Source organism: Pundamilia nyererei, unplaced genomic scaffold (genome assembly GCF_000239375.1).
Source record: "Pundamilia nyererei isolate P.nyererei 1_Seehausen unplaced genomic scaffold, PunNye1.0 scaffold00048, whole genome shotgun sequence".
NCBI lineage: Eukaryota > Metazoa > Chordata > Actinopteri > Cichliformes > Cichlidae > Pundamilia > Pundamilia nyererei.
In genome coordinates this window covers 1,196,538-1,211,028 of record NW_005187449.1, presented here as the reverse complement: position 1 = coordinate 1,211,028, position 14,491 = coordinate 1,196,538, and the positions used below count along the sequence as shown (strand labels likewise).

At 40.9% G+C, this 14,491-nt stretch overlaps 1 protein-coding gene across 1 annotated transcript in view; it reads right to left on the bottom strand.

Annotated features, from left to right (window-relative positions):
- Nucleotides 1–14,491, bottom strand: part of col12a1b (collagen, type XII, alpha 1b) — a 148,033-nt gene that overhangs the window by 75,761 nt on the left and 57,781 nt on the right. The window contains exons 26-30 of the mRNA XM_013910747.1: nt 12,447–12,576; nt 11,938–12,077; nt 9,952–10,084; nt 9,824–9,838; nt 7,365–7,504 (exon numbers count right to left, since the gene is read on the bottom strand). Of these exons, the coding sequence (XP_013766201.1) occupies nt 7,365–7,504; nt 9,824–9,838; nt 9,952–10,084; nt 11,938–12,077; nt 12,447–12,576 (558 nt within the window). The remainder of the gene's footprint in view (nt 1–7,364; nt 7,505–9,823; nt 9,839–9,951; nt 10,085–11,937; nt 12,078–12,446; nt 12,577–14,491) is intronic.

Below are 14,491 nucleotides of genomic sequence, written 5' to 3'. Positions count from 1 at the left end.
GATTGTTTGATTATTGGGATATTCGTTGTATTATTGTAGAGTCACTGCCTTGAAGTATAAGGCACTTTGAGGTGACTATTTGTTGTGATTTGGCGCTATATAAACAAAACTGAATTGAACTGAATTCAGCTTTTGTGGATTGAAATGATATTTTACTGTCATGAAATTCAAATGACTGGATAATTTGATAAGACGTTATAGGTGGATCAATGCAAACACCAGGCCATTTTAGCCCACTACTGAGTGGTTGCTAGGTAACATGATGAGCATTTAGAGGGAGCATTTGGGAAATGTTGTAGAAAACACCTGCATTGATTTTAAACAAAATGGGAGCATTTCCAGGAAGTGACAGACGTGACGGTGATGTAGCCGCTCGTTGTTTAAAGGAGTTCAACGTGTTCCTGCCTGGTCACAGACACAGTATGTCGAAGTATAGAGCAAACACACTGAAAACTCATTTGTCCCAGCTGACTCTGATCTTTTAAATGACTCGCTATGTTTTTAATGTTGCTGGGGGGGGGGGTTTCTGGACTTTGACAGCTATTTACTTGATGTCTGTGTGATTTCTGCTGACTACATAACAAATTAACTCTCAGAGATAATAAGGAAATCCCAGTTATTTGCTCCTTAATAGTTCTGATTACTATTTTCGTGTCTCTGAGACAGAAAGACGAGTGCATGCCAATGTGTGCTCCTGTATTTCTGCCCCTTAAAAGCCACAAGTTGGCTCCACACAGTTGGAGTGGATGGATTTATATGTATATTTCTTTGAGTTGTGTTGGGTTACTGCATTCGATGTTCCTCTGCAGGAACATGGATCACATGAAAATTGGGGAACAATGTGCCGTGAAAGACAATTTACTGTTTACTGTTTGCAGCTGGTCTGGTTCAGATATTTGAAGAGTAATGAAAAGCTGCACACCTCCACCTCCTTATCAGCTTGTCTGTGTCCTGCCTTCGTGTGGAAAACTACCACAGCATGAATCACATCAGAGCCACTTATGAAACGATGGAAAACAGACGATTATTGACTGACTTATTTATTAAATCAACATGAGTTTGTTTGCCTGCGCTGTAAACAAACACCAGCTGATCTTCTGTGGCGAGTGTTTGATGTCATCTGCAGTTACCGCCACTGACCACAGGTGTCGCCACACCGGCTAAAATGTTTCAGCCTCTAAATGCGCGATCATTTATCCGGATCTCGAATCATCAGCCCTCTAAAAATTCAAGCAAAGCCCTTAAGTGTGCAGCGGCTCCCAGCGGGGCATGTTTTGGAGAGGCATCCACTGGTTATTAGGAGAATGTCAGCAGAGTATTTACATCATTTAGACTTCTTTCTCTGAGAGATTTGAAATCTAGTAGACTGAGAAATCCTGAGCAAACAACTCTGCAGTCCATCACACAGTGGATGCAGCGCTGTAAACACATCCACAGAGGGCATAAACAGTTTGTGGTGGCTAAGGGATAAATTACTGGAGGTATCACATCCCATTTACGTCAGTATTTTAGGTATTTGGATGTTTTATTTTATTCTGGGAAACATACAGAAGGTGAGTATCTTGTTTAGAGACAGTGGAGTGTGTTAATAAAACAATCAGTGACTCCTGTGGGTACTGTACTTGGGACATTTTTTTTTAACCAGATAATTTTTTAAATATGAGGTAACTTCACTGCTCATCTTCTAATGCAGCACTCAGTAAATGAGCCAAATATTCATCTAAAGTCTCAGAAATAAGATGACACAGGAATCATTTGTCTGAGCTTTTTTGTGAAATATGCCACAGAAAGTTTTTTATGTGTGCTTTTTCTAAAATTTTGGCTTGTCCAACAAAGGATGACTTGCAGCTTGGCAAAGAAACTAGAAGGTTAATCCTGTGTTTTCAGTGTTATGAAGGCAGTGCCATGGCAACATGCTTCAGATGTAACTTGCTCCGAGCCGGGTTATGATTGAGATAAGAGATCAACAGTTATGAAATGCACAAGTGGCTGCAGTTTGAAAACGGCTTTCTGTAATAATTAATATATGTTTGAATTCTTTATTATTTAATTAATTACACATGTAAACACAAATTTAATGGAATAACAGCTGTAATCTGTCAAATTCTCTTTAAACTGCACAATATGAAAATTTGATCTAGTCCAACCAGCAGACCTGTCTATGCTTGTGATTGGTCACATGTTGTAGTGCCACCACCTTTCATGTAAACTCTGATGAATGGACTGATGAATGATGGGTTGACTTAACGAGTCGATAAGTCCCTTTGTCTGATGTTTTAGCCTGATATTAGATTAAGTGGATTAAGCCTGAGAAGGAAAAGATATCCTTGATTTCTCTGCAGATTTCTTTATTGGATTAACCTTCTAGTTCTAGTAATGTGGATTGTGGCTCTTGTGACATTAGGGAGTTTTGAATTGATAATTTTATTCTGCTTTTGACTGGTCTAGCGTTGGCCTCCGTGTCCCATTTTATTTTGAAGGTGAGATTTCTCTGGTGTATTGGTCTAATTTGACTTCCTGCCTTCCGTTGTGCTCGTCTGGCACTCCCTGATTGATTTCACCTGCCTTTAATTGTTTCCTCATGTGTTCTGCCCTCTATCTGCATTTTTGTCCCTTTTTTTGTATTTTGCATGTGTAAAGGGCAGTTGGATCATCCCATTGCTTATCACTGTTCAGACTTCAGTCTGCAGACCTTCAGAGTTTTCACCCCAGTATAAAGCTGACCTATTTTCTCTACTATACATATGAAAAACAGCAGCCTTAGCCCAGAACTGGACTGATGAAGAAGCCCCGTTTTTTCACCCAGTTCCCAAACTTGAGAGGAAACCCTGAGCTCATCCATAAAACAAACAAGCGTCTCATCTGGTATCACATGACTGATGCTAAGAACAACAAGGCCGCACGACACCAGATGCTCTCGGTCCTCTGGCGCACACATCTGATGCAGCGAGTGGATCGGAGCTCCGTTAGACGGATTTGCAGCGCTGACATCATGCCTCGGCCGTGACACGTTGTTTGGGGGAACACTGTCATAACATCTCAGAGACAGCGACCCCCCTCTAGATTCTTCTCATACTGCTCGCAGCTTCTTTTCATCTCGTTTCCACTGCTAATGATTATTGAGTCAGCGTGTCGGAATGCAGTGTCGGCAGTCAAACGTGGGACTCCTCAAACTCACCGTCGTGCTGCTGGATGTTGTCAACAAATAAAAGCTAAATTGCTCTGTGAGGAAGGAGCCTGGAAACATGTCTGGCGGTGTGTCACTGACCTCCTCCAGATCATTGATGTGCATCTCAAGATGGAGGTGAAATTTAAAACCGAATCCAGCTCGTACTGTAAATCCAGCTGGTTCTGTTTTTGATGTCAAAAGCTTTTTAAGTGAGCCAGACATCAAATTACAGATCGCTCCGGTGCGGTCGGAGACCTCGAGTCTCAGACTCCACATTTTACTCCGTTTCGAAATATATTTCTCTTTGTACATCACTAAATGAGTCTACAGATTAAAGCTTTACATTAATTATACTACTCACATACCAGTTTATTAGGTACAACAAAGTCTGGGTATTTTTTTTTCTGGTTTCTCTCACTACCTTGAACTACCAGAGTTACTTCACCACTCTTCGTGTGTAACAAACAAAGAGGGTTAAGTTGACGGAGAGCTAAATTAACTCGAAGAAGAAGAAGACTTGCGAGGAACAGATAATTAACTGAACTGGCACAAAATCTAAATTGAAAAAAGGGGCACTGGCAGATCTAATGTGATATATGCACATTTATATGGTGCGTGTGTTTTTGTTGGCTTTGTTGAGCACTGAGACAGTTTTGTCAGGTGAGAAGAAGCTCCTGGGATGAGAACTAACACGTCCACGTCTGAGTGCACGGTCCTCAGCCAAAAAAGGGTGGCGTGGGAACAAGTCATGGCCTCCAGGGGAGGATTTCAAGCACCTCAGTCTGGAGCAGGAGACTGAGAAGGATTGGGACAGAGATACTGATAGTGGTCTCCTGTAGTCTACACTCCCACCCGCACCTATGAACATGTGCTGTGGGTCATGGAGCTCAGAGTAGAGCTGAAAGGGTCCAGCAGAGGTGGTTCAGACATCCTGGATGCCTCCAAGTTGTTTTGAGCTTGTCTAACTGGGAGGAGACCCGTGGACAGATTCAGGACGTCCTGGAGAGATCGCGTGTCTCGACTAGATCGGTGTCCCCCACATGAGTTGTAGGAGGTGGGCTGGCAGAAGGAGGCCTGCTTAGACTGCTCTAATTCCCCGCCTGATTTTTTGTGTTTTTTGTTTTTCAAATGTATTGTGTTTCAAAGCTTTATTTACTTATTTAAACTAATTCTTCAGATTTAGATTATAAGTGTAAAAGAGTGATCAGCTGTATTTCTATAGAGACTACCAGCCAGCATATGAAGTGATTAAATTAGCTGCAATATTCAACAACTTCAGATCCAGTAATATCATGTACATGATTCTGCACAAAGACTGCTTTTACTTTGGGTTTTTTGAGGATAGCTGGATCCTAAAAGGTCTTTCACTGCTAGCAGATCCTTTATTCTTGCTCACTGCCTCTTTTTTATGTAATACTGCCTGTGTGAGGGCACAGGATGCTGCACAAGAGCCAGAAAATCATTCACAAAAATTATAGCCAATTTTCACTCATGGTAGATTTTGGTCAACCTCTGTCTCTGATTTGAAGTCATTTTCACAGAGATTAAACTGGAGATGATGATCTCATCTGCTGCACAGTTTACTTTACGGTTCACAATTAAACATTTATTCAAGTTGCATTACACAGGAGGCAAATCACAAAGCAGGTGCCATCAGTTTAGGCTCATTTATCAATAACAAACGAGATTCTCTGACTCAACGATGACTATGAACGACGATTTGACTTTTATTAGAAACACATCTAAAGAACTCAGAGATTCCTTCTTGGTAACTATGTGTTTTATGTGTGAGAATGAGAAAGCCTTTGTCTCTTCAGTGCCTTTAGCTTCTCCTTCTACACAGTTTTATGTCTTTTTTGCTCAGTTTTATCGATCTTGAAGTCCCATCTCAGGAGGTAGAGGAAACTTCCCATCAAATCCAGCAGTTCATAATTGATTTGTTTCTATATGTGCTTTGGGGCTCGTTTTGCTGACTTTTCTGACAGATTTAAAGCTCCACATCATCTTCAGATATTCACTGATTTGTCAGCAAGTGGCTGAAGCAAACCGGAGACCTTCCCACTGGTCAAAAAGCAGCACAGCTGGGAACCTCCGCGCCCCGACAGCAGAGCACGCGGGGAAACTACACCTGGGAAAGGAATTTAGTCGTGTTGTTCTTTTGATCCCTCGACAAACAAACAAAACAGGAGTGGGTTTACAAGACGGCAGAGAGGGACCCGTTTTCTCATAAATGTCAAATTTACTAAACAATCATTGAAACTCGTCCATTTTGGGTGTAAAATCTTGAATAAACACTTTAGAAATCTCTGAATTCGCCTTTTGTTCAGAGTCAGTGAAGCAGCTCCAGCTATGGTCTCCTGATACAACAAAGAGCCAAGTGGTTATATCATAGAGGCTGTATTTCATGTGAATTCTGCTGCTTGGTGCACATTTCCTGCACATTAAATGATCAACTGAAGCTGCGATACCGAGGTTATATAAACTCAGTATGAACTTTTACTTTCTAAGACTCAGAGACAGAGAAGAAAAAAACCCTAACCCTTTAAAATTGAGGCCTAAATATTCAGAGATAACAACCTAACAATGTCAATGACAGCAAGACCTGGAGGGTTATGTTTGGGAGTGGTGTTCTGTTATTGGACTTCTGTGCGAATTAGGTTGTCCATAACAAACACCATGTTTGACTATCAGGGTGTACATAAGTGCATGTGGCACCAGGATACTCTAGGCTACAGGTTGATGAACAATTTTGTAATGGTATCACCGGATCTGCTGCCATATGTTCTCTGAACACTTGGATTACCACCTGCTGGTGAATTGGATCAGGCGGCGGAGCAGGATGCTGGACAAACCTGGCATACCTGAAAGTATTGTGAGGTTGTGCTGGTAATGCCTGGCAAAGGCCTAGGTCCATAAGGTCTTCAACTCCCACCTCCAGCAGAACTTTAAAAGCATCCCGAGGGAGACTGGGGAAAGTGAGTCCAAATGGACCATGTTCAGCACCTCCATTGCTGAAGCTGCTGCAAGGAGCTTCAGGTGCAAGGTGGCAACATCAGTACCAGATGGTGGAAATCTGAGGTGAAGGGAGCTATCAAGCTGAAGAAGGAGTCCTATCTATCAGGATTGGTTAGCCTTAGGGACTTCGGAAGAAGTTGATAGATGCCAACTGGCCAAGTAGTATGTGGTCCTCCATTTTTACTTAACCTCCTAGGACCTGGAATCCAAAATACTCAATTTTGCTCTACAAGGACCTGATATCTACATTATACTTCTACTGTTCTATCAAAATTATAAACAAATATCCTCATATGTGGCTCTCATTTTTCTTAAAAACAAAAATAAGATAAAAAGAAAAATCTGGTAATTCTTTGTTTTTACATTCATCGGGCCCCAATATGCCGAAATATCAAAGAGAAATTTAAAATGCATGCCGTGGAAGAGTTCGGGTCTTAGGAGGTTAAGAAACAATTCACCAGCTGGGCCTATGTCCTCATTTTATGTTTGACAAAGGTTTTAGCAGGTAAAGGTGAATGGCTTGGGCAGGAATTGAGCTGCAGTTTGGGGAGGGCCTCCAAGGGGGACTGGTGGCGGCTCCCAGCCTGGCAGATCTCCATGTACTAAATAGAGTTGAAGACGTTAAATAATTGAAAACGGGAGGGAGGGTGGGGCACGTAAACGAGAACGAACAGCTTGTAGGCCTGAGGGAACCTGTATAGATGAGAACCGGAAGGAGCGTGTATGGAGGCGTGGTCCACTCCTGAAATTCCGATACAATGGATGGATGGCAGCACTGGGACAGGTTAAGAAAAAGGTTTGGATGGACTGCTAAGTTTAACATGTCTTGAAATACAGGTGTCTTCATGTACACACAAAAATATGTCAAACTGTGAAACTGATTCACAAATTGCCACAAGTCTGGATTGGAGAGGAGGCAGAGATCGAGAAATCTCACTTCTTTCTGACCTAAACAGTTTTCATTTTCAGTTCTTGCAGTTGATCACTTCAGTCAGCGCCCTCTAGAAACATCCAATGATTTTTTTTTTAAACAGAGATATTTTAATGTGCTCCCTTGTCATTTTCTCATCCTAACTATGATTTAATTTGTGCAAACTTCCTACATTTATGGCATATAGACACCCTTTTCTAATGTATCTGTACACTGATGATGCCATCATATTCTCATCCACAAACTTACTATGAGGGCATCGCCTCCAGCGACTGGTCTGTAAGTGATCTTGTAATTCTGGACGGCGCCGGGGGCGGGCTCCCACTTCGCCGTCAGTGTGGTGGTGGTGGCGTTGAAAACCCTCAGGTTTTTGGGCGACGCAGGAAGCACTGGAAGCACACAGGTATGTAGAGTCAGATAAACAGCACCTGTATATGTGTGCGTGAAACGATCGGTGAAAATGATTATGATGATGTTGATGAGGAGGATGATGAAGATGGCAGTTATGATGATGTTCTCACAATCCAGCGGGTCATGGAGCTGGAAGGGTTAATTTTAGGATGAGAGCAGCAGAGTGATGAGGTTTAAACCAGTTCAGAGTGGAGTTGCAGGTCAGGAATGTCTTATTAAATCACTGGTCTCATAAAAATGGAGCTAAGTTATATATTTTTACAAAAGGAAAAGTCCTAATGCATAAAAAGGATTCTAAAATTGGACACAATAACACAAAAACACAATTATTATGGAAACAACTTCTATAACTGATGATCCTAGACGGGAACTATGATTAATTTGTGGTTTCTAACAAATAAAATTATGGCAACAACAACAACAGCATAACAAAAACGAAATTTGGCAGACATTATAGAAAATTCTGCAGTTTTTAACCAATGCTTTGGGGAAAGCAATAATGATTAGCTGTTTTGCAACAACCTGTCTTTGGGGTTATGATAACGCATTTGTTGATCATAAAAGGTAAATTTAGCAACAGCTGGACACCCTGAAACAAACCAGGGCTCTGAAATTTAGGCATAATAATAAATATGACAAATTTGTGGATCATTCATATAAGTTTTTTCTTTTTGAGTAAAGAGCATCAAAGCACATTTTTGGTAATGAGAGTGGATAAAATTTTTATTTAAAAATCAGATTTAGTTCACTAACCACCATCTCCACTACAGAACCTCTGAACAACATTAAACTGATGACGAATATGTGATGACATAATAAAATGACGTTATAATGTGAGATGAACATGACGGCAGGAATGACAAACATGTTGGGAGGATGAAACAGGAACGAGGACACTCATTCACAGTGATGGAGGTCTGTGGAGGTTGACGTGTTACTGGTCAATTTTCACACTTCTTGCATTTGAAGCCCTGAATTTGCATTCACACCACAATATAGTCCATGTCCGTGTTGCCCCAAACCTGGGGATTTTTTTTTTTAAAAAGCAGATTTGTTTAAATCTAAGTATGTGTATGGTGTCAAAAACATCAATGAAAGAAGTTCAGTCATTATAAAGACATGTTTTGGTCTGATATATCACTTAAATAGCTTCTAATTAGCTTGAAAAATATGTTAAAAACTGCAGTGGTTTAAAATATTTCAAGTTATATTGTAATTTTTAAGCAGTAATTTTTATGTTTTTAAGCAGATACTGGCTGCATGATAGCTAGCAACATTAGTTAGCTAGCGATATTAGTTAGCTACCAAAATTAGTTAGTTAGCCACACTAGTTAGATGTGTTATTTATTCTATTGAAATGCATTGCTTATCATATCTTATCTTTTGTAATCATCATAACATGACATAAATAACTCTTAGATTTTGTTTTTTGCCTTGCACATATTTCTATTTTATATATGATGACATTTAATACCACAGTGCTTTAGTTACTGCTGTGTAAAAGAACAATGTGCTGCCTACTGCTAGAAGTTAAACCAAAAACTTGCAGAGCCTCCTCACACTGACTCTGCTATGAATTAAATAAACAATAATGGACAAAAAACAAAACAAAAAAAACAAGATGTAGACTTCAAGGATCTGTGAACGACTTCTCTGTGAGCATACTTTGATGATAGTATTCTTTAAAAGATTCTTTAAAAGGCCATCATATTTTTTACATTTCCATTCTTCACATCCAATACAAATTGGTCTATTACTTACTACAGCAATAGAAACACAGAGTGAAATACAAGACCACCAAAATCCATTACAGCCTTTTCTTTAAAATACTAGAACTGTGTATTTGATTAGTAAACAACAGATCTCTGCAAGTTGGCATGATTTTACCTGATATTCAAGTCTTGTGTGAGTTTTTCTGCTAGGGTAAAAAGTAAAACTACACTCTAAGTGCACAAATGCAAATGTTTAGCCAACAGAAATTACTTTCTTTTGGTTGATATGGTTTTGAATCGGTCAGAGCTGAGCCTGCAGTACATTCGTGATAATTTATGTCAACCACGCAGCTGTGACCATCGTGTCTTTTTTGCTGAACTCTTTGCTCAGGTTTGAAGTTGGAGAGTTGTGGTGTGAACGCACAGTAAAGCACTAAAATGCATAGACATGCAGTGAAGGATGACTGAAAGAAAAAAAAGAAAGTGTGTTCCCATTAACATCGTCCTGTATGACCACGTTACCATTCCACACAGAAATCATGAACAATACAATGAAAAGGAAGCTGTCCTTCTCATACGACATACCTGGCGCCTTTAACACTAGAAAGACACATTGAGAGGACAACAGTGTTATTTTAAAGTCATACACATCTGTGAAAGTAAAACATTGGGATGATTTGTTGGACGCTGATAAGAAGCGGGAGTTTACTTACGTGTGCGTTCATTTCCCATCAGATCTTCGCTCTCTGACTCATCTGGGTAGATGGCCGTGACGGTGACAGAGTAGTCGGTGTCAGGATCCAAATTCTCCAGAACGTGGGAGGTTTCGTCGCTATTCAGGATATCCTAGTGACGGGTAAAAACAGCACATACATATGTATCTGTGTGTGTTTATTGCTAACCAGAAGATGTTCTTGGCGCTATGATGTTAGCCTTTCAAAGCAAAAACCTACAAGACTGAGCGCACAGTGAAAACGACAGCTCTTTAGGTCAAAGGTTAAATCTGTCACATGGAGAAAATGTCTGCCTTTGTCTGCCACAGCTTTCTGTTTTATGTTGCCATTTTACAAAGTTTCATAATTCATAGCTTAAAGTTGGAACCCGGCACTGACTTCATCTCATTCACCGATTTTTGTGCTGATGTGCATGTTGGGCCCAAAAACAACTTTGGAGGGCCGAAGCTTAAGCAGTGGAAAACAAAGGGAGCATTATTATTGCTGTGGTCGAACTGGATGTTTTCACTTAATCTTGGCAGTTTTGAGGAGTCTGTGAAACCATAATGGATTGTTCATGAGATTTTTTCCCTTCGGAATGACAGGGTAATTTTGAATTCAAACACTGACATCTTCAGTTTCATGATTGTAACGTAACCAATGCTCGCTGGGCAGAGATCCACACGTTGGTGGTTTTATTCTAGTTGAGAAAATCAGAGCAGCGAACTCAGCGACTGCAGGTGTGCTCGAATGCTGCTTTAAGCTCGCGCTTCGGTTTTAATCAGAGAAAGAAAACTCTGCTAAGCTACAGGCAAAAACACTCACAAAGCTCGTTGATTGGTTGGACATGGATGAGACAACTGAAAGCAGATGTTTACCGCTGCTGCAGACAGAGCGCGCTGTCCAAGCAAAGCTCATTTGCATATTTTGAGACAAAGTACTAAAGCGGGTTTATTTACCCAGCTGCTGATAACAAATACAAATGTAACATGAAAAAAAAAACTAATTCTGATATCATAGAAGTTAACATGCCAGGTGTCTTTGGCCTCAGCCAGCTGACGTAACGTTTCAAGATCCTTCACCTTCTCACAGCACACAGTTTGTTTGTTTTTGTCTATTTTCCATCTTCTTTTTCCTTTCACCCTAAATTAACTGTGGCAGCTGGCTGTTCCTCCCTGAGCCTCGCTTTGTTGGAAGTTTCATCCTGTTAAAAGGCAGTCCCCCACCATCACCAGTTACTGCTCACTGGGCATCCTCTGGCTGCTGCTATTCTCTCGCTAACATTTTAGGGCCTTTATCTTGTAGAAGGTACAATGTAGAAAACCTTGAGGTGACTGTTGTTGTGAATTCGTGTTATAGAAATTAAAAATGTATTTAAATGAGCTGAATTATCATGAGATATCTTAAAAAATGTGTTCACCTAATGCATAGGTTCACTGATCTCTCTTGAAAAAGAGATGAGACATTATTAAAAACGCACCCACAGCCACAGCCTGAATCGGTCTGTGAGGTAAAGTATCTGCAGAGACAAACACATGGCCGGGGTCGGGGTCATCATGGCCATCATAGTTTACACGCTGAGGTTTTGAAAGTGTAGCTTAAAGGTGTGCTACACATGAACAATGCTGACAAAAAGCTGCAAAAGCGCAGAATGACAACTGAATAGCATTCTGGACTCACGCCTATGAAAACAAAAGAAGTAATAAAGCACTTCAGTGTGTTGAAATGATGAAGCCTCAGCCAATGCACTAGACACTTAGATCTGAATAAACAGTGTTATCGGATGGTTTACGTGTCATCTTTTAACAAGCACATACACACATGCAGTTTGTTCTGGAAAAAGCTTGAAAATCTGATGTCGCTGCCAATAGAAACTCTGTATTCAGACATGGAAAGAACTTCTTCTGCTGCAGTCTTTGTCCCGACTCATTTGAGCACAGACATTTTATAGACATGGCCAGGCTGGTCGCATCATCACCCACTTACCTGCTGGAAGTCTGTCTCCCCCCTTTTAACCCAGCCAACACGGTAAAGGGACACGTCGGGGCCTCCGTGTTCCCATGTGACTCTGAACGAGGACTGGGTCACCTCAGAGAACCGCAGGTTCTTGGGCGCAGGAACAACATCTGTAAACATGGACCGAAATGAGACAGAGGATGTCTTAGTGATGATGCAACAGCATGTGAAGAGTCCCTTTTTTATATTATTACATAAAGTTAAAGATATAAAAACACTTAATATTACATTATAAATATAACCCTACACATCATCTAAAGACTTTTTAGTGTAGACCAACCTTCATGTGATTGCCACTTTCCTATATCAAACCCTGATTTTGTTTCACTTCATTTGTTCAAACGAAAAACTTAACCGAGTCTGGTTTTTTGTAGAGGTGGAGGATGCTCTGTTAGGATTGTTCCTGCTTTTGCTATAATTCTGCACTCATTCTTTGATGAGTGCAGGATGACCAAAAAATATAAAATGTAGATTCATACCTGTGATGGCGCTGCCGAGCATCGGGGTCGCGGGACCGTCGTCATAGATCGGGGTGACAGCTAGATCATATTCTGTCTGGGAAATGAGGCTGGACAGCACCAGGGTGGTAATGTCGCCATTAACTTCGATCTGTCAAAGGCAAAATTTAATTATTAGTGACCCTTTTTTTAAAAAAAAATCACTCAGAGGTTGGACAGCTACATTTAGACCCACAGTCCTGAAATACCCACAGACTTTGCAGTAAATAAAACGTGGGGGCATTTGTAGCTCAAAAGATAGAGAGAGCTGTCTACAAACTGGAAACTCAATGCTTTGATCACCAGTTCCTACACCCTGCATGCCAAACTGTCCTGATGCCTGATGGGTTATAAAAACAAACCCTAAAGCCACTGAATAAAATACCACATGAACTGATGAATGTGACCACAGTTTAATTTCTAATGCAAAACTAAAAAACTAACACAGTTCTCTTTGCCGATTAGCTGGAACATTGTTTCCTGCCACAGACCGACGCCTTTCACAGAGCTGTAAGCAGTTTTAAACTATCAGTTTAAGAGAAGAGCTTTATGGAACAGGTGAAAGGTGAACATGGTTAATATATAACAATTTTAATTTCATTTTAATTTCTCTGTCTGTATGTGATGCAAGCAAATGACTGAATAACTAAGCAAAGTTAAAATTAGAAACAGACACTGCAGTTCCTCTGAAGGCCACTTGAGGCTGGCTCCAAAACAGTGTCAGTCTCCATAGACTCTAGTGGTAAAATGTCCAATATTATATACACATCTACAGCCTGAGACAAAAACATTTTTGATCTCTCTAGGGAGGGAGATTTGTTATATTTCACATCTTCTAAATGGACGTCATGGCTTGGGTCACTGTTTGGTGAACTTTAAATGTCATAATCCTCCCCAGATAGATAAAAAAAATTACTAAATAAGACTTTTATTTGATTATATGTGGCCTTGAGTTAACAGCAGCGCTGTCGGATTTATTGTGTGATGTAGTTGAGAGGTTTTTGAAAGTAGGCTTTGAGTTTATGAGTCAGATTCAAATATTTACCAACTGAGATGAAAGCAAAGAACGTAAAAGACGTGCACTTGTAGGGTCAGAGAATGGTAGGTCATCAAATAAATCAGCGAAAAGCTTTGACATATTAAAGCGCAGAGACAGTCTCCACAGTCGGATTTTTCATTTCAGCAGAGAGTTAAGTTAACTCGGGCATACATCCAGATGTGTGGGCTTCCTCTATAGAGACAAGAAGCCTTCAGCACTAATCCTTAAGAGGAGTCGAGCTGTTTCGCGTCATCTATCAGAATCTTCTGGAAATGTCAGGTATCCACGGACGGCACCGTCAGCTGCCGAGTCATCCCAGACTGTTTGTCCTCTGCTGACATCCAAGTGAGAAGTTATGAGGACAGAGTGGAGCTGGGATGATGGAGTCAGGCTGGGCTGGCTGCAGCAGTCAGCGTGCTTCTGCCAGCAGACTGCGTTTCTCATAAGCACCAGGCCAACAAAGAGGAGCTGCAAGGTCGGCCGTAACTCATCACTTTCCCAGAACGAAGATATCTCTGCTGAGTAAAACTTCACCCATACGAGGCTCTCTGTGAGGCTTTATTGTTCAACGCCAACCCTCAATGACCTTACAAACAATACAAGCACTTTCAAACAGACGCAACTTTTTATTCGATGAGGGAGTGACAGCTGATACGTGCCAATGGAAAAAGATCACAGCTGCACTTACTGAGCCTGATTTAGAAAAGTTGGACGTCACGCTTCTCCTCACACATAAAGTCCTGATCGATCAGGCTCCGTCGTGTGTTAAAGACCTCTTAGTATCATTTTATCCCTGCAGACCACTTCACTTTCAGACTGCAGGCATATTTGTAGTTGCAGAGTTTCTGAAAGCCGAACAGGAGGCAGAGGGCTCAGCTTTCTGTGGAACCATCTCCCCGCATCATTTCGGGAGACAGACGGCCTCTGTACTATTACAATTAGGCTTTAAACTTCTAGTTAGGGCTGACTCAGGTGACCTTGAACCGTA